Below are 19,897 nucleotides of genomic sequence, written 5' to 3'. Positions count from 1 at the left end.
GAATCCCATCGGTGCCCTTGCACTTATGGAAGGGATTTAGATTTGCCAGAAGCATCCACTATTGGAAGAGTAATAGAATCATAGAAATGTGTGGGTAGGAAGGGACCCTGAGGGTCATCTAGTTCAACGCCCTGAAAGGCAAGAATTTCAACTAAGGCAGCCATGACAGGTGGCCATCCAACCTCTGCTTGAAAACCTCCAAGGAAGGAGAGTCCACCATCTCCCAAGGGAGACAGTTCCACTGCTGAACAGCTCTTACCATCTGAAAGTTCTTCCTGATGTTTAGTCGGAATCTCCTTTCTTGTAACTTGAGTCCATCAGTTTGGGTCCTACCCTCAGCGCAGGACAAACCAAGCTTGCTCCATCTTCCATGTGACTGCCCTTTAGATATTTGAAGATGGTTACCATATCTCCTCTCAGTCTCCTCTTTATGAGGCTAAACATATCCAACTCTCTCAACTGCTCCTCATATGGCTTGCTTTCCCAACACTTTATCATCTTGGTCACCCTCCTCTGCACACATTCCAGCTTGTCAACATTCTTCTTAAATGATGACAACCAGAACTGGACACAGTACAGAAGAGAGTGGATTGCTTCCCTTGTCCTGGACACCATAAATCTGTTGCTGTAGTCTAGGATAGCATCAACCTTTTTTTTTCTTTTTTCTTTTTTGCTGCTGCATCACACTGTTGACTCTTGTTAAGGTTGCAGTCTACTAAGACTCCTAGAACTTTTTCACATGTACTCCCGGCAAGCCAGGTGTCCACCATCTTATATTTGTCCAGCTGGTTCTTCCTGCCTTACATCTGTCCCTACTGAAATTTATTTTGTTAGTTTTGTCCCAGCTCTCCAATTTGTTAAGGTCATCTTGAGTCCCGATTCTGTCTTCTGTGATATTGGCTACCCTTCCCAGTTTGGTGTTATCTGCAAATTAGATGAGCACCCCCTCAGTATGGTGGTACTTCAGGTTAAGAACTTAATTCGTTTCGAAGGTCCGTTCTTAACCTGAAACCGTTCTTAACCTAAGGTACCACTTTAGCTAATGGGGCCTCCCGCTGCCGTGGGAGCACAATTTCTGTTCTCATCCTGAAGCAAAGTTCTTAACCTGAGGTACTATTTCTGGGTTAGCGGAGTCTGTAACCTGAAGCGTCTGTAACCTGAAGCGTCTGTAACCCAAGGTACCACTGTACTTTCATCCAAGTCATTTATAAAGATGTTGAACAACAACAGGCCCAGGACACTACTCTGTGGCACTCTACTTGTCACTTTTTTCAGGATGATGAGGAACCATTAGTGAGCACTCTTTGGGTTCTGCACTCCCTGAAAATCAGCCCCGGAGAGTTAGAGACCCTCCAACACAGTGTGACAGATGGCATAGGGTTTATAAAGAGAAAGGGACTTGGTCAACAGCCTTTCCACAAATGGGGCAGCAGGATTGGATTTCACCCATTGTTTCTATAAGCATACTTCCCGTTTCCCAAGACATTTGGTAGGAATTGGGTGGGTTGCCATATCAAAACATTGAAACTACAAAACACAGCTGATGTGTGATGAATCTTCCATGTCACCCAAAGCTATTGCAAAATGAAGGATAGTCTTTGTGTTCTACGATTAAGGATGAAATCCTATAGAAGCAATTCTTCAAAACGTTCAGATCTGTCAAAAGCCACCTGTCATGCAACATCCTAGCCCCCAAGGTCACTGGGCTACCTTACTTATTGCATATCAATGACCTGCTCCCAGCTCAGATCACAGCATTACAATGTATGGCGGTGATCTAACAAATTCTTATCTTGAAGTTCTTGTAGCTCTTTCACTGCTTGTGCACATTTTTAAAATGTGGTTTTCTGAAGGAGGGAAAGAGACGTATTCTGTGGGTCCATCTAGCATCACAGAACCAACTGCAACGCCACCTTGTTAAAAAGGGCAGCTTTGCCACCTCAAAGACCCAAAGGTGCAGAGAGTTAAAAGCCACCTCTTTCTCAATCCCCCCCCCTCCTCCTCATCTTCTCCTTCTCTGCAGTGTATGTTATCCTCTAAAATATTCGGTGCCTTCAGCAGAATCAGTTATTTTCGTTCCCTGTAAGTCCCTCCCCTTTTTTTGGGGTTGCGAAATTGCTGAAAGTAATTTAGTCTCTCTGCATATTAATGAGTTTGAGGAAAGGGCAGCGGGAGCTGTTTTAAAAGAGGAGGGAAGCGGCAGAGCGCAGACAGACAGCAGCTGAAACCGACAGGGCTGCAATAGCAGCAGCAGCAACCAGGAGAGAGCAGATCATAGGCATTCATTCACATTGCAATCTATAGTGTGGCAACACCAAGTCTCAGTCTGACCAGTGCGTCTGATCAAAGAGGCAAAGGGAAGACAGCAGTTTATCCAAGTGAAATCTAAGAGAGCATACCTTTAGGCTCCTCCAGGTCTTCTTATCATGAAGCTCTTGACAGCAGTTTTCCTCTTACTGTTCATTGTAATCTGCTTTACCAGCGTGGAAGGTAAGTTACAGGTTATTCACTTACCATGCATTTCAGCACCTTTTCTCTCTCCCTCATTCCCTCCCTCTCTCTCTTTTTCTCTTTCTCTCATGCACACACATTTCACTTTTACCGCTTGTTGAAATAGTTTTGAAATGTACTTAGAAGCAACTGACACCTGAACTAAAATAAAAATAAAAATCCCAGAGCAAATATATTTTAAGCTATAGATTTGTATAGCAAGAACACCAGAAAGGCAGAAACCCCAGCTTCTTCCCAACTTTAGCTGAGCTGAAGTGCGTATCACAGGAAATATTCCCCTTGCATTTAATCTGGTGTGGACTCCTTTGGAATGGTGAATTCACACACATTAAGGCACAGTGGGGAAAGTAACTAGAACTTTGACCGGTACAGTTTCAGCCAAACTCTGCAACCCATTAAGTACTGGTCCCATGCTCTTGGGAATGGTTTTAAATTGGCCACCCTTTAATTTGAAGGGCTGATTTTTGCCCAGCTCAGATGCTGCTTTGACAATTTGTATATCAAATAATTCCAAAAGAATTCAGAAGTCTTTATATTCCTTTTCCAATTTTTTTAAAAAGAAGCAATCAGTAGCAAAAGTTATATTTAACCATCATCTGAATAGTGTGGCTTGACTGTTTATTTATCTTAATGTGCATATTTTTTACAAAGTTTGATCACAGCAGGTGCATTTTTAAAAGACAGGACCGCCACATGGCTTCAAATACAAAAGATTGCAGACCTGTGCACACTTACCGTACTTGTGAATTAGTCCTAGTCAACTTATTAGCTCTTACTTACATAAATTGGTTGGGTAGTCTACTAACTTCAGTGGAATTCACTTAACCATATACAATGGTTGCAATCTTAAGATCTTGCTCAGTGAAAAATTTTTGTTTTTTGCAATATGTTGCTTAGGATTACAACTAGCCTAGATAAAAAATACAGTAATGTCCTCTTTTATATTAAACTGTAGAAAAGATGAACTTTTTCTATACTGTATATGTTTAAATAGCTCGTGAATTAAAGAGAGTTTGGGAGCAGTGATAAGGACATGTATAATATGAAATGAATTTTATATACACTAATGGGTAAATACTTTTTCTTCTAGGATCAAAATGCAGATGCGCAAGAAAGGGCCCCAAGATAAGATTCAGTGATATACAAAAGCTGGAAGAGAAGCCAAAGTATCCATATTGCAAGGAAAGAATGATCATGTAAGTCACACCTTTTTTTTAAGGGTACTATCAAAATAAATATGTTTGTATCAATCAGATTGTTTTTCTGCCTTTTTAATATTTTAAAGAGAGAGAAAATGCCTATGACAGTATGGTAACATGTTAAACCCAGCACAATTGGTAACTGTTATGAAAATGTTCCATCTGTCTCTGATATAGTAAATCTGCTTAATTGTAAATTGCTAGAAAAGAAGACAAGGCTTATGAGGGTAATATTAAAATGCCCATAAATGTAATGAGCAACATTAGGTGCCTTATCTATCTATCATCTATCTATCTATCATCTATCTATCATCTATCTATCATCTATCTATCTATCATCTATCTATCTATCTATCATCTATCTATCTATCATCTATCTTTATTTCATTGAGCTTCCAAATATCTGCTATAGAAGGCTGAAATATTGCACAAGTGCTTGGCAGTATAATCCTATACATTACTCGGAAGTAAGCCCCATTGAGGTCAATGGGACTTACTTTCGGATAAGTTAATATAGGACTGCAACCTTCATCCCATTCTCTCCAGTGGGCTTAAAGCAATTGAGTTCAGGATTGCACCATAAGGTTGCCATAAATCCCATCACACTCCGTGGAATTGAACTTCCACATAAATATTGGCTTGTACATGTGGAACACCTCTTCGTTGCGTGGAGTAACCGGTGTCAATAAATCAAAGTGCTCAGCCTCAAATATAAACATTACCTCTCTATCTTCGGGGACCTGTTTCAACTTGCACAACTTTGAATGAGATCATTTCTGCTTAGGCATTTCTTGTGAGGCGTGCCAAATTAAAAGTCTGAAACTTTTTGTTTGTTTGTTTTCACACTGCCATGTCATTTGTCAGAACGGGGCCAGGCCAACATTATGAAATAAAACAATTAGAATTCTTCCTCGGGATGCTGCCTTTGGAACTAGTTACATAACAAGTGGTAACCAACTTGTTCCCTACTTAGAAAGAGAGAGAGAGAGAAGGCTGTGTTGCATCACAACTGGGTCTTGTTTGCGTCAGCTGCTGCTAGAAACACAACACAACCCTCCTTATGCACAACAGCCCTCTCAGTCATAGCAAGGTTGCCAGAAAGAAGCTCAGTCGCTTCCAAATGGTAAATCTAATGTGGAGGGGCATGGGAGTGGGCATATGGAAAGGGGAAATGGCCATTTTCAGGACTCACAACATCTCTGTTGTTGTCTGGGACTGGCCCGCTGCACTGAAAGGTTCTGGGAACCTGCTGACTAGCTCATGAATGCAATGCCAAACAACTGGTGGCTAATTGTGGATTGGGACACACCTAGAGGTTAAGAACCAGTCAACGTGACTGGGAACAAATCCTCACTTAATGACCTGTATCTACTCACTTTACAGACAGCAGATTAAGGCCTCCAGTGTATCCATCCGATTCTGATTTTTAGCTTTGCTCCATCTGCCGCTGAATGGAATGTTCCTAGAAATGAGAAAGATTATAGGGTTTTCAGTGGTTGGGAAATGGTTGGTATGAAAGAAAATGACCAGAAATAGCATCTTTGCACTCCTTGGCTTAAGGTCAATGGGTGAGTCCACAGTATAGACCACTTATTTCCACACTGGAAGCAGCTGATGCCCACTGATTTCTGTTGCAGTGACAGAAATGCTCAGGTGTTCAAGAAAATGGAAAACACTTGTCAGATAGGCGGACAGTTGTTGTGTGAACCATGTACTAAAAGCAAACCATACTACACTTGGATGAGTTGGTTTGAAATCGAAACCCTGGCAACTAATGTTTCGATTACAGTGGTTCTCATAAAGTATTGGGAGCAAAGCAAAGTATTGGGGGCAAAGCAAAGTATTGGGGGCAAAGCAAAGTCTTCTATTTTATAGTAACTGTCTAAAAGCCTCCAAACATGTCTATAAATCATGATCTGCTTTTCTAGTGGGAAGCACAAATAGTTTTTCTTTGGATCAAACTGAGCCTACCAAGCAAATTGCCAAAACTCATCTGATTTTTTTTCACAGGGCAGAGTTATACATTTCATGGTGTTCTATGATTCTTTTTTTGGATGTTGGGTAGAGGGACTTTATAGAACTTTCCTTTTATTCCATTCTCCACTGACCCCTCTCCTCGCAGCTACTTTTACTCATGTTGGGTAAAGATACAGGCATCTTTGAAGCCTAAAAGAGGTGTGTGCTTGTAACTATGTTGTATTCCCTGATTACATTGGAAATATTTTGAATGGGACAAAGCTTTCTTACAATTATGCTGATTAGCACATTCCCAGTAGAAACCTGTTTCTCCATCAAAGCACATTCGACTACACTTCCCTTCAAGGCTTCTTCTGCCTGATTCCAGATTATCCCCACTCTCATTGCAGCCCCATAAGACACAGCCCACACTGTTCGGATGCAGAGGCTTTTCAGGAGGTACAGAGAAAGGGGGTGAAGGGTAGAGAAAGGTAGATTGTGTGAGGATCTTACGGCTTGCATGATTGGATGCAACTCATAATGCCCAAGACGCTGATTTGACACCCATGTTGATATTTCTAAATTATAATAATTTCCACTTTCATAATCCCAAAATACATTATATGGGACAGACTTCTTAAATGCTGTGTCAGTGACTAGATACACATTTCTGCTAAATCTCTTTATAAGAAATAAATGACTTAATCCTCATACTGACATTCCTGCTTTGGAATGACCCGAACAACTATACTCATATAGTTTAGGAAGAAGGTCCCCACCACCACCACCCATATTCTGGTTATTTGGAACTGCCTGGCTTGTGTTTTTTGGCATCTTCAGATGTACTGTCCTCAGCACGCCTGGCTGCTAACAGAGATCAGCAGACGCCCCTTCTTCCATTTTGCCCATTCATTTTAACAGGTCGGCTCTGCCTTGCATTTTGCCCAGCTTATTGTTGATAATTCTGAAATTAATTTTAGGAATTGGCACATGCACAGTTTTCATAGTTTAAAGCCTGTAACTCCCCCTTTTTGTGTATTTGTACAATAACATAAAGATTCATTTTTTGCTGTTTTTTAAATAAATGCACATGTGTGTGCTTCTGCAGATTGCTAACCAGTAAGGCGGGAGGGGAAGTGGGGAGACACAACCTGGAAAAAGAGTAAAACCGTACATGTGCAGAATCCTAAATGGAATCCAGAAATCAAAAACAGAAAGATGGAAGGTTGCTATTGTATCAGTACTGCTCTGCACACAATTTCAGATAATTCAGAATCCGGGGGGAACTCCAATGGGAAAATTTCCTATGCATGCCTAACTCACAAGAAAAGGTTTTATCTCCGTAAACTTTCTCTCCACTGCGATCTGGAGTCCGGCACTTTTCTCCATGACTCCCTGGCTCAGTCTAGCCTAGTTTAACAGGTTTGCCGTAATGCACTAAGATTCTGCAAGAGCTGAACTCAGGTGGATTCAGAGTTTCAGGATTCAACAGCAAACCCTTGTTTCTTTAAAATCGTACAAGGCACATTTTCTGTCAAATGCACAATTAAAAATATTAAAATCCAGGAAGCATCACAAAAGCACAATTATAACACAAAATGCCACCAGTACATCAATCATGCAATCAACATTCAGCCTGGATAAAAAGTATCATTGCTGCAGCAGCAGAGTTAGTAAAAGAAGCAGTCAAGAAATGTCTTCTGAATAAACAAATATATTTGCATAAGGGGGGAAAGTGAGACGACCAGGTGGTTTTACCTAGGAAGAATATTCCAGAAGTACATAAAAAGCGAATATGTTCATTTTTTGTTCACTACTATTTCCCCCTAGGATTTGGTACTCAGGGTATACTGCCTCTGGAAATAGCATTCCATACATCAAATGTTCTGTGCTCTACATAGTGTTGGACTATAATTTCCATCATCCCTGAACACTGACCTCCAAATGATCATAGGAACATAATTGTAGAGTTGGAAGGGACCGCAAGGGTTATCTGGTGCACCCCCTGTAATGCAGGAATATTTTGCTCAGTGTGGGTCTCACACTGACAACCCTGAGATTAAGAGTCTCTTCTGCTCTACTTGCTGAGCATGATGTTGTTGGACCATGTTGCCTGGAGCTGATGGGAGTTCAGATTCACCCCTGTATATATAGAAACATAGGGTGGTGCCAATATATGCAGCTACATTACATTCAAAGTGGCAGCATAGCAGTGGTTGCTATTTAGAAGTCCATGGCCAATGAGTGTTGGAGGCTGGACAGAAGAAAACTGAATTTCTGAGCTTCCTTTGTCTCATGCATAGTCCTAGGGAGGGCAACAAACCCAAGAGCATGTGATGGAGACTCAGGTGGTCCTCGGATGGTGAGAGAAAATTGCCTTCAGAAACTCCCAGGAAGAACTGGCAAGTTCAGGACAGTAATTCATTGGTATGGCTGGTATTGTAGCTTAGTGGGAAAAACTGGGCCAGAAAAAGGAGTGGCTGAGCCAGCCAAGAGGAAGGTGGGGATGCAGAATTTTCTTCCTACCTTGTGTACTGGAATAGCAGGCCAGACCGTTCACTCCATCGCCAAGGACGAAGGCCACCCCTCCCTTTTTGCTCTCTCTTTCCTCCGTCCAAAAATATAAGCCAGAGTTTCTATGTGAACACCAGGAAATGGGTGTTCCACCCTCCCTCCATGTGGACCGATGTGCCAGTGACCTCCTTTCCTGACAGGTCCTTACAAATTAGCAAACTCCCACAAGGTGCGGAGGTAGCAGTTTCCCAGTCAGCTCGCATACACAGTTATGTCTCCATTACATCAGTAACCCAGGGCTGACAAAGAGTTCAGAAACGTGCATCAGCATAACAAAAGCAGTGCGAGGCTTTCCTGCCCAAGCCTTGGCTGCCAAGGACTGGAGTCTGGGCCTCGGAGTTTGCCTGCCTGATGGGAAAACCAAACAGCAGTATGCTCTCACAAACAAGATGCCAACAGTAGAAGGACGCTGAAAGGCCGTCAAGGAAAAAACAATAGCAAGCTTCTCCAGGATGGGTATGGGAGAGACGTGTGCTCCAGACCTTTAGAAGCTCAGCCAGATTTGGCAGCCAAATGAAAAGGCAGAAGCCGTGAGGTACAAACATAAATGAAATGCCCATTAGAGAAACTTTACACTCTCCCTGAAAAATCATCAAGAAAACGCACACAGTTAAGCCCGCTTGGGAGTGGAGCTCTAGATATGAAACAAGGTCCGGAGTGCAAAACTCTCCCTTCTCATCTTTTTCAAGAACAGCTGACGTTGTTCAATATTTCAGATACATTTTCACAGCCCTAAAAGTTTGTTCCCTCTCAGTATATCTCCTCCTCCTTTCCCTTTCTCCTTTTCTTTTAAATGTTTGAAACTGCAATGCTGCTCTGAAGGAAATTAGTGTAGAAGAGACTGAACCAGGAATGTTTTTGTGTGTTTGGTTGCACTTTGTTGCAGCATGGAGTGGGAGTTTTGACTAAATTTGCAAACTGCTGCAAGAGCCACCTCTTAAATGTTACATAAATTTAGTTGTTATTATCATTATTAGAAAGAAAGAAAGAAAGAAAGAAAGAAAGAAAGAAAGAAAGAAAGAAAAAGAAATGTGTGGCAGCCTTTCCTAACAATCTCCTCCCACATTTCTGCATGTAGAATTATTGCAGTATTTAAGAAACAAACTTTTCATGAAGAAACCATCATGACATGATCATTTTCTTCATTTTGACTGGAATCCCATTCTTTTCAAAGAAACAACAAGAGATTTGTTAACAACTACTAGATTTTTCTGGAGTCATTGTGGTAATAAAAAACAACAACCCAAAAGTGATTAAAATCCTTTAAAAAAATGCATCAGACTTTACGTAGTCAGAACATTGTGTTCTGTCTGTCATTGCTTGTTTGCATGGCTTTGCCATTAAGATATTCCACATTCCATCTCAGGTAAGGAATTTTAAGGAGTACAGCTGGAAAATATATATCTAGATATATTTGAGATCCTGGAGCGGTAGATATAAAAGCTGTTGCTAATCAGGTCTGAAAATAGGAAAGTGGGATAATTATTTAGCTGACTCAGTGTAAGACTGTGTTGGAAAGCTGAACCTTTTGAAGACATAGACAAGAAAGAAAAGCTGGAACGCTGGGGACACAATACCCTGAGGTCTGAACAGACTGGAAGGAAAGTCATTATACTGCAAAGTAAAGGAAGAGAGCTAATGTCTGGCTGATGCAAGACAAATTTATTGTTGGCCAGGCAAAGACTAAACATGACATGGAAAGCTTCACAGCTTTGCCAAACCCAATGAAATTAATGGGCTGCTTGGATGGATATAGGGTCACCATGTGTCAGAGGGCAGTCCTCTGTTTTGAAGGTCTGTTTATCTGACGTTCATTTAAAAATAAGAAACCACATAAAAAGGGGGAGCAGGAGCCTTGAAGTAGTCTATGAACTTTGACAATGACCATCTGTACAGCAGACTGAGCAGGCACACACACATCCGCTGGTGTCTTCCCTATTATGGTGAGCTATTTTGTCACCTGAGATAGCTCAGTTGGTAGAGCATGAGACTCTTAATCTCAGAGTCATGGGTGTGAGTCCCACATTGTGCAAAAAGATTCCTCCATTGAAGAGGGTTGGACTAGATGATCCTTGTGGTCCCTTCCAACTGTACAATTCTTGGATTTTGAGATTCTTTAAATTATAGTGATTATTTGCACTCATACATACAAATTACCATGAGCAAATTTTATGCAGCTTGGGGTCCTCTGTCATGGTGATGCAAGTTCTCTTCTTACGCCATGCATGCACAAGTGGCCACCCCAAGAGGGTGTGGCAACCCTGAGAATCTTCTGACAGCTGTGACACCAAAAAGGCTCACTAGATCCCCAGATCAGCTTTGATTCACTTTGCCAGCCCCAGCAGCTGCTTCCAAGTAGCACATGGTTGCCTCAATCCACTAAAAGTGAAAAATAATCCATTTAGCCACCTGGAATTGTGCCATTGATGATCCATGCTTGATGGTGTCCTATTCTTGTACATTCCCCAGCCAACAAATAGTTGGTCTAGTCAGCTGTTTGCCATTCTGGCAGGAAGAAGACTGTATCCAATCTTGCTTTTCTCCCCTCCAGCAGGTGATGGGTGCTGTTGAAGCTCAATGACACTGACAATCTGTTTGCAATGCATGGGCTTCCAAATGGGCTTCAAATGAGACAGCCCTATTCAGAGTTGGAATGTCCATAAACATTCCATGACATCACATCCATCCCAACCAACTGGGATTGGAGGCATTAGTGCAGCAAACAACAATATGGTGTGTATGTAATACACTACAGGATGGGGTGGGGGAGATGAGGGACCAGTGCTATATAACAACCTCTTAGGATTAGACTGCTAGCTATCGTTCTGTTAAGAATCCATGTTTGTTAACATTATTACGGCAGCTCCATCTTCACAACTTGTCTTTCCTTTCAGAGTCACAATGAAATCCCGATTCCGAGGTGGCCACCAGTACTGCTTGCATCCCAAACTCCCGAGTACCAAAAGATTACTTAAGTGGTACACAATATGGAAAGAGAAAGAGAGGTGGGTATCACTCGTGTCCAGAGCGCAGGACAGCCTCCTGCCCCTATGAGCAAGAGGTATCTTGGGTTATTAAGTACATGTGTTTATTCTGGGAAAAGATGTCTCTGTCTAACTTGAACACTTGACCCATAAATCACAGTGACAAGTGTGACATCGCTGTTGGCTTTCATATTGGAAGTGTGGTATCAATGTAATTTAAAGGGAAAGTGTTGAGCTGTCAAGTTAAATCCCAGATTTCAAAAAACATCAAACATTTCAAATGACAGTTCCATTTTTATTTCGCAATTTGGACACAAGGGCTTAAGCATAAATCCAAGTCAGCTTAAGGACCAAACAACTAGATCCAACAGCCAATGTAGTAGGAGAAATCAATCTACAAATTGGAACTACTTCTACTACTTCCTCTTTCTTTTTTGCCTCATTTCCCCAAATCCTTGGCTCTTTTGATTTTATTGTGACTATCTTTATGGCAGGTGTCATTCTCTTGAATTGTATTGTCACTGTGCAGCTGCTAAATGCATAGTATGAATATGAGTAAGAGCAGCAGCTGCAGCTATTTTTGAGCACAATTAGTTTTTGAGAAAGACAGTGTGGCATAGTGGTTAAAGAGTTTGAGAGTGGGTGGCATAACTTGAGTTCAAATCCACACTCAGCCATGAAGCTCATTGGGCAGTCATGGGCCAATCGCACACTCTGAACAAAACTACATCACAGGGTTGTTGTGAACATAAAGTGGGACACACTTCATGTACTCTACAGCATTCTGAGCTGTCTGGGTGACATTCAGGAACCACGTCAGACAAACAAGGCTGGCGTGAAGGCCTTGGCAGGTACTGACTCAAATCCTGGGACAGTAATTTAGCCTGTCTGTGAAATGAAGATGTTTACTCAGAAGTAAGTGCCATTGAGTCCAATAGGACTTGCTTCCTAGAGAGCCTTGTTTTGTTTTTGGGTTTTTTTGTCCCTTCCTCAGTCATGCTGATAGTTTTGCCTGATTGTCTGCCAGCTCTCTTGCGGTAGTACTTGGGAAGCCGGAGAGAAAATGGTTTGCTCTGCTAAATGTCAACTATTATGTAACCTCATTTCCTCTTGTTTACTTTTTAAAGGCTACCACAGAGGAAATAAAATACTCAAGATCTTATGTTTAAATAATGCTAAGAATCTGCCTTTGGCTTGTAAAGAGCAAGGCACGTCAGATGTAAACCTGCCTAGACATCCAGATGCCACACAACTGAGGATGTCTGGTGAGAAGAGGGCTGCCTGAGGCCAAGGGCTTAATTCTTAATTTCTGGATTCCTCTGGGTTGTCAGACCGATCACGTTAATTCTTTCTCTGACAGGTCACTGTATTTTACACACACACACACACACACACACACACGAAGTTGCATAGTCTGGACTGAAATGGCTAACAGTATAACCCCCACATCAACAAAACTGTGTGGCTGTTTTCACTCACCGTCTAAAGGCTCATGTTTGCTGTCTCATTTAAATACATAGGGATGCTGAAACAAGTCATATAACTACACAACAAACCTGTACAGTGGTACCTCGGGTTACATACGCTTCAGGTTACATATGCTTCAGGTTACAGACTCCGCTAACCCAGAAATAGTACCTCGGGTTAAGAACTTTGCTTCAGGATGAGAACAGAAATTGTGCTCTGGCAGCGTGGCAGCAGCAGGAGGCCCCATTAGCTAAAGTGGTGCTTCAGGTTAAGAACAGTTTCAGGTTAAGAACGGACCTCCAGAACAAATTAAGTACTTAACCCGAGGTACCACTGTAAGTGTAAAGTGGAAACAATGGGTGGTATTCAGCTAGGCTTTGCTCAGAGTAAAAGGTAAAGGTAAAGGACCCCTGACAGTTAAGTCCAGTCGCGAACGACTCGGGTTGTGGCACTCATCTCGCTTTACTGGCCGAGGGAGCCGACGTTTGTCCACAGACATTTTTTCCAGGTCATGCGGCCAGCATGACTAAGCTGCTTCTGGCGAAACCAGAGCAGTGCATGGAAATGCCGTTTACCTTCCCGCCGGAGCAGTACCTATCTATCTACTTGCACTTTGAAGTGCTCTCGAACTGCTAGGTTGCTCAGAGTAGATCCCCTGAAAGTAATGAGCATGATTAAGTTAAGTCTATTAATTCCAATGGGTAAAATTTAATTGACCAACGCTTGAGGCTGATGTGAGTTGGAGTCCAATCTCATTCACAAGAACACAGGCTCACTATTCCTGCTCTAAAACCTGCCCCCTTTCCCTTGAGGTACATTCACTGGTGGGCTGAAAAAAAGCACTTTGTTTATGATCAGGTGAATTCTTTTCATATTACTTTGCAGCTTCCAGTACTGAGCTATAGCACTGAAGATGTGCTTTGTTCTAAGTCCTCCTTGCATAAAAAGGTAAAGGTACCCCTGCCCGTACGGGCCAGTCTTGACAGACTCTGGGGTTGTGCGCCCATCTCACTTAAGAGGCCAGGGGCCAGCGCTGTCCGGAGACACTTCTGGGTCACGTGGCCAGCGTGACATCGCTGCTCTGGCGAGCCAGAGCCGCACACGGAAACGCCGTTTACCTTCCCGCTGGTAAGCGGTCCCTATTTATCTACTTGCACCCGGAGGTGCTTTCGAACTGCTAGGTTGGCAGGGGCTGGGACCGAGCAGCGGGAGCGCACCCCGCCGCAGGGATTCGAACCGCCGACCTTTCGATCAGCAAGTCCTAGGCACTGAGGCATACAGGGATGCTAATATGGTGAATGCAGTAGATAAAGATCAGACAACAGGCCCCAATTAAATGCTAGTTAAACATTGTCCTCTGAAAAGTGTCCTTAATGATTGCTTTCACCGACTCTCCCAAAGTTTGTGAATGAAAATGTTTTAAAGGCTGCTATCCTATACCCCTAACTTTTGAGTAAGCCCTATCAAATTCAATGTGGAGTACTTCTGAGTAAACATACGTAGGATTGTTGTGGATTGTTGTTTCTTTTAATGCTCAAGGCAATAGGAAATTAGACACCTGCAGATTTGTGACATTTCACTTTCCTGACAGGAATCAAATTATTCTCTATACATTAACCAAATGTTATAATAAAGATGCTATTAAGGGAGAATTGACCATTATTCTGGTCTAACAAGGATGTTCTTAGAGAGAACAGACTATGCCACATGACCTGTTCTGGCCAATGCGCTGCTTGGGTGACTCCCACATATATGACCTCTCCACACCCCATGATTCTTTGTTTTTGGGCAGAGCTCAGTGTGATGGTACACTGGTTAGATCTCTAATACTATGTAGGTCTCAGGTTTAAGATCTGCGGTAAGCAATTTATGATGGTTAAGATGCCCCATCCCGCATAAGTTCAGCTATTTTTCTTCAGACAAAAAGCAACTGAAACTGTGGTTCGTAACATGCTCAACTAGAGACCCATTTCAATAGCTGTATTTATTATGCATTATGCCACATGAGAGCCTCTGGCTCTGTTTCACTCATGCAACTGCCTGCCATTCATTTACCACTCTGCAGATACCAGCCCTTTAAGATTAGCCTTCAGATTTTGGGAAAGTTCAGTTATGCTCACAGGAATATAACATGTCACCCTCTGTATTGCCTTATTATACCAGCAAATTCCAGATTGATGCTGTAATTTCTGGTGTTACGTTGGCACAGTGGCTACAATGCCTCTGGTTGAGCACTGGTGCAGCAAATCTTTGAATCTTAAGTACCGTAACTAAAGCAACATTAGCGTTCCGCAAAAATCTTTGTTACACGACTAACCCTGAGCTCACCCAAGAGGCTCATGGTGAAAGAACAAAGTAAACTTCTCTTTCCTAGGTTAAAAAGCCAGAACATTGATCATGGGAGCACCTTTGCTTCTCCCTACAGCTTGGATGAATAGAGGCTTATGTAAATAGCGATTTCCTTCAGCATCAGGGTTCATTGAACTTCAGCGCACCTGCCCTGGGGTGAAACAGCAGAAGCAGATGAACTATTAAGAACAAAGAGCCTGATTGCATGCGAACCTCCCTTGTAATACAAGCTTAAGGGACAGACAAAACACTGAACATGCGAGCCACGGAATCCAATCCCACTGCCATAGAGGTCAGTGGGGATTTTGCCAGGAGAAGCTGGACACAGCTCACAGATTAATTTTTTAATTAGGTATTAGAGGCTTTAAAAAGATAAATGCAATGAAAGCCTGCACGTCTCCTTCCCAGAAATAAGGCCAATCCCAAGTATGGCGTGCTGCTTCATAGCTTGTTTGTATAACTGCAGCAACTGGATTGCCTCCCCACAACCATTTTAAAAAGTAGAAGTTTTATGTTGTTCATTTTTGAGACTGCAACCCTATATGCACTTACCTAGAAATAAACTCTATTGAACAGAGTGGGACTTGCACAGGATTCCTCTGGCAAATATTCATATTGTAGTTTCAAAAATCATTCCACAACCTTTTCAGCAAAAAAAGTGGCTGAATATGCACTCTGACATCTTTCCAGTTTGCTGTTATGGGATGGCAAAAAAGACGGAAATCCACATTTGTTGAATATTCTGTCTTGCCTGCACCAGTTTAAATTCAGAAGCTCTGCCTGACTGAAGGCAAAACTACAGTTGGGATTTCAGATCCTTAGCTTTATGTGGTGTTGAGCGGTGCATCAAAGTGTCTGAAAGATTGCAATGAGAGTCAGGAAGTTCATGGTTTGCATTTTACTCCTGCCATGAACTCACTAGGGAGCCTTAAGTAAGTCACCATCTCTCACTCCACTGCCACTATGGGGACAATAATTCTTGCACAGTTGTAAAATTGATTGATATATTGGAGTGGAAGCTCTATGACTCTCTAACATGCTAAAGAAACACAGGAAGCTGTCTTATAACAAGGAGGACCATTGGTCCATCCAGATTAACATTGTCTACTCTCACTTGGCAGCAGCTGTCCAGGATTTCAGAATGCAAGGGAAGTATCAAAACAATGCAGGAAGCAATATATTTAAGAAATATAATGTACTTAAGAAAGACAGTGGATACCACTTATATGCACAGTTTCTATTTCTGACCTTGGGCAAACAGGCCAATTGTGGCAATCTCTGCTTCTACAGTGGAACCTCGGTTTTCAAACGTAATCTATTCCAGAAGACACTTCAACTTCTGATGTTCAAAAACCGAAGCATGCATTTCCGGAAGCATTTACATCCTGAAAACACAATACCGAAGCTATGTGGCATGTTTGGCTTCTGAAAAGCATTCGAAAACCGAAGCAGTTACTTCCAGGTTTTCAGTGTTCGAAAGCCGAAATGTTTGATTTCCGAGACGCTCAAAAACCAAGGTACCACTGTATTTCCATTTCCAATGGAATTATCCATCATCCCTAGGTGAGTCACATCCTTTGCGCCACCCACTTTTGCCTCTGATTCTGCCTCCCAGCCACTATTGTCATGTGGTCTCCAAAAGGCTGTCCTCAATGCAAAGTGCCTGTTGAGCTAGTAAACTTTTTTCCCCTGTCCCAATTTACAGGGATGAAGATGTGTCCCCCTAATGATTTCTCTGAAATGAATCAGTCAGGAAGGAGTCCAACACTCCTTACTCAATTCTCCCTAGTTATATAACAACAAACTACAAAGAAGTCCTAGGTATAAAAAATAAACTCCGGTGTATACTACGTATAGAGTTATGCTATTATCAACTGCCTTTTTACAACACTTCTGTGTCTAGCACACTATCCAACAACCCAGCTAAGATCTGCAGAATAACAGGCTCACAGTTTCCTTATTTGTTGGCATTCACAGCCTCTCCTGTCACATAACCTCTCTTACGGTGCTGGTGGAGCTTGAAAGTTACAGCAATTTGATATAAACAACACAAGCCCCTGTGCCCAGTCAACTGCTGCTGTTGTACTTGTACACTTCTTCCATGGTAATTGACTCTTAAACTCTTGTTTAAGATTCACAGGGAAGTGCCCTGAAGATATGTGATAAGGTAACTTACAAAGCAGCTGGTGTGTATTCAACTCTCCACCCACGGAATCTAACCATTTCGTATTTGAGTAGCAGAGCAGCTAGAATGAAGCAGGAAGAGTCCGGGAAAAGCTTGACGGCGAGGTTGAAAGGCTCACTCTTGCCTTGGAGATTTAAAGCAGCATCTTATCACTTAAAACAGTCATGGCTTTCCCCCAAAGTATCCTGGGGAGTGTAATTAATACATTAATTAATTACACTGAAAGTTAATTAATTGCACTGAGAATGGTTAGGAGACCCCTTGGTCCTTTCATAGAGTCCTTTCATAGAGTTAAATCAAGTTCTCTTCCCAGGGAATGCTGGGAATTGTTGTCCTGGGAGGGAAATGAGGATCTGCTAAGGACACTCAGCATCAAGGCTGTCTTAAGCATATGCGGTGCCAGGGTGCAAAGATCCGCCCAGCGCCCCCCCCCCAGGTGCCCAGTTCCAGGCGCGCAGGAGGGTGGAGCCAGCCAGCCGCCTCAGCATCTCGCTGGCTCGGTCTCCCCCGAACTCGCGGTGCAGAGCCACCAGCAGAAGAGCCCACTGCAGCACTCCGACCAATGGGCAGGCTCTTCCCCAGACTTAACTCTCAGGCCCCGGACTCTCGGCCTGGCACCCCTGAAAGTCCAGCGCCCAGGTGCCCCAGACCTCTAGCGCCTATGGGTAAGATGGCCCTGCTATGCATCCTTAACAAACTACACTTCCCACAATTCTTTGGGGGAAACTGTGATTGCTTAAAGTGATATGATACCCCAAGACATTTTGGCACCTGAGGCAGCTCCCTTAGGGGTTTCCTTTAAGACATGGCTGGAAAGATGGGCATTTTAAATAGGCACCTACCTGCCAATTCACTGGGTGAGCCTTTCACTTGCCTTGAGGATGTTGACAGGTATTTTAAGACTATGGAGGGCATGACATAAAGGCAACCAGCCTTTTGTAGCAGTTATTGGCTTTGGGATGCTGGCAGGTATTGTGCTTTGGCATTTAGTTTCCTGGGTCGCTCCGAGGTTGCTTGTTTTGTTGTTTAAATCCAGCCAGCTGAAAAGCAAGTTCTGTTTCTGTTATTTTGGTTCTTTTTGTTTCAGCAGAGTTTATGAAGAGTAAGAAGGCAGAAAGCTAGCAGAAGAAATGGGATTCTGTGGCAGACATGAGGAAAAGATGGACAATGGAGGGAGATGACTTCTCGCAAGACAAGACACAAAATCTATATTGTTATAAAGCACTTTTTACCAAGGATCACTTTTTACATTTTATAGCTGTAAAAAATAAAAAATAAAAGCTGCCAGATTTCATAAGGGTCTTTTACACACTAGATTTCATACAAGCCCTCTTTGTAGAGAGAAATCTCATGAGACGTAATCTTCATTTACAAATTGGTGTCATTTGTTTTTGTTTTTTAAAACCTTCATTCAATAGCTGTTCATACATCACCGTTACTGGAAACTGGGCTTTATAAGCTCATTCAGCGAATCATTAATTTGTTTTGTTGTTGTTGTTGTTGTTTTTAAAAAAGGTGTTCCAAAATAATTTCTCTTCTTTGGCATTTGGGAAATGTTCTATGCCATTGTAAAGAGTTCTAGTTGTAGAAGATTTCCATTTCTGTAGAACAAAGGAAAAGCTGAGGTAAAATTTTCTATGTAGGATGCCTGATACATTCTGCAGTACAATTTCAGAAATAAGGTTTTTCAGTGATTTTGAACTGGATATAAGCTGTTCACCTGTTAATCCTTGCAGAGGGTGTAATATGTAATATGCTACCCCTTTCTTTTTGTTATTTTGTATGGGAAAAATATTTCTAAAGCAGTTTAATACGAAGAAAGCACATTTTCCCCCACCTGCGGTTCTTATTATTAAAAGGCTTGAGATATTTTAAGCTTCAGGTATATTGTGTATGGTTCCATTGATTTGTAGTCTGAAACTCTTTTAAAAATGTACCTTTTATGAGAGGTGGTGAATCTCTGATAGGGGAGTGGATATATCTGTTTTAGTCACAAAGCAACATCTTTATTTTGAATGTAATACTTTCAACGGTAAGCAGTGCATTCCTCTTTTTAAAAAAATTATAAATAACAAAACTACCTTTTCAATTGTAAATATACTGCAGGAGATTTTCCTCTATTATCTTGCCGTATAATGTATTGTACTGCTAAATTATCATATGCTATTTAAATGTTTGAAATATTTAGGAAGTTGCATGCAGATTTCATATTTCTTTCTATGACAAATGGAAACATAAAGAATAAAAAAAAACATTTTAAATGGTTGATGGCCATGGTTTTTATTTTTTGCTTGATTAGAAGTGTGAAATCCTGCTGCAGGCTAATGATCTCTGCATTGGTCTTTTAACATTTAACATGTTCGTCAACCCCAACTCACCCTTCAAAGAAGACAGTGTAACAATTCTTGTAATCCCCACTCCACACCATGCTGTGCTGAGCAGTTATGCTACTGCCATCACCCCATTGCCCTTTACCCTTTACGGACCTGGGTAAAATTCCTTTTGGTTTCCATTTTAATGCAAAACCACCTAATGCACCCTCCCTGAGCCAATATACTGGGGACCAAAATGCCACTCTCCATCAATATTTCCACTTCTCTGATTAAAATAAGAACCAGTTTTTAGAAATGGGTTAATTAGTGGCAGGGCAGCCCAAGGTATTTGGCACCTGA

The 19,897-nt window shown here is 42.0% G+C and overlaps 1 protein-coding gene across 2 annotated transcripts; it reads left to right on the top strand.

The window, feature by feature from the left end:
- The first annotated feature begins 2,184 nt into the window (after nt 1-2,184).
- CXCL14 (C-X-C motif chemokine ligand 14) lies at nt 2,185-19,491 on the top strand. 2 transcript variants are annotated; one of them, XM_079968172.1, is made up of 4 exons: nt 2,185-2,490; nt 3,602-3,707; nt 11,135-11,245; nt 18,313-19,491. In XM_079968172.1, the coding sequence occupies exons 1-4, from the start codon at nt 2,427-2,429 to the stop codon at nt 18,329-18,331; spliced, it is 300 nt and encodes a 99-aa protein (XP_079824298.1). In that variant the 5' UTR covers nt 2,185-2,426; the 3' UTR covers nt 18,332-19,491. The 2 variants fall into 2 exon arrangements, with proteins under 2 accessions (XP_079824298.1, XP_079824299.1); XM_079968173.1 differs by having other exon boundaries at nt 2,189-2,490; nt 18,316-19,491.
- The last annotated feature ends 406 nt before the right edge of the window (nt 19,492-19,897 follow it).

This window comes from Podarcis cretensis, assembly GCF_951804945.1.
Source record: "Podarcis cretensis genome assembly, chromosome: 2".
Lineage (NCBI taxonomy): Eukaryota > Metazoa > Chordata > Lepidosauria > Squamata > Lacertidae > Podarcis > Podarcis cretensis.
The sequence above is the reverse complement of the archived record's forward strand: the minus strand, read 5'-3'. Positions and strand labels throughout refer to the sequence as shown.

Bases quoted from the DNA above. Each gene is read 5' to 3' on its own strand.
- CXCL14 (XM_079968172.1), top strand. From the start codon at position 2,427: ATGAAGCTCTTGACAGCAGTTTTCCTCTTACTGTTCATTGTAATCTGC. The intron at 2,491-3,601 runs GTAAGTTACAGG...TTTTTCTTCTAG, and splicing joins CTGCTTTACCAGCGTGGAAG to GATCAAAATGCAGATGCGCA. The intron at 3,708-11,134 runs GTAAGTCACACC...CTTTCCTTTCAG, and splicing joins TGCAAGGAAAGAATGATCAT to AGTCACAATGAAATCCCGAT.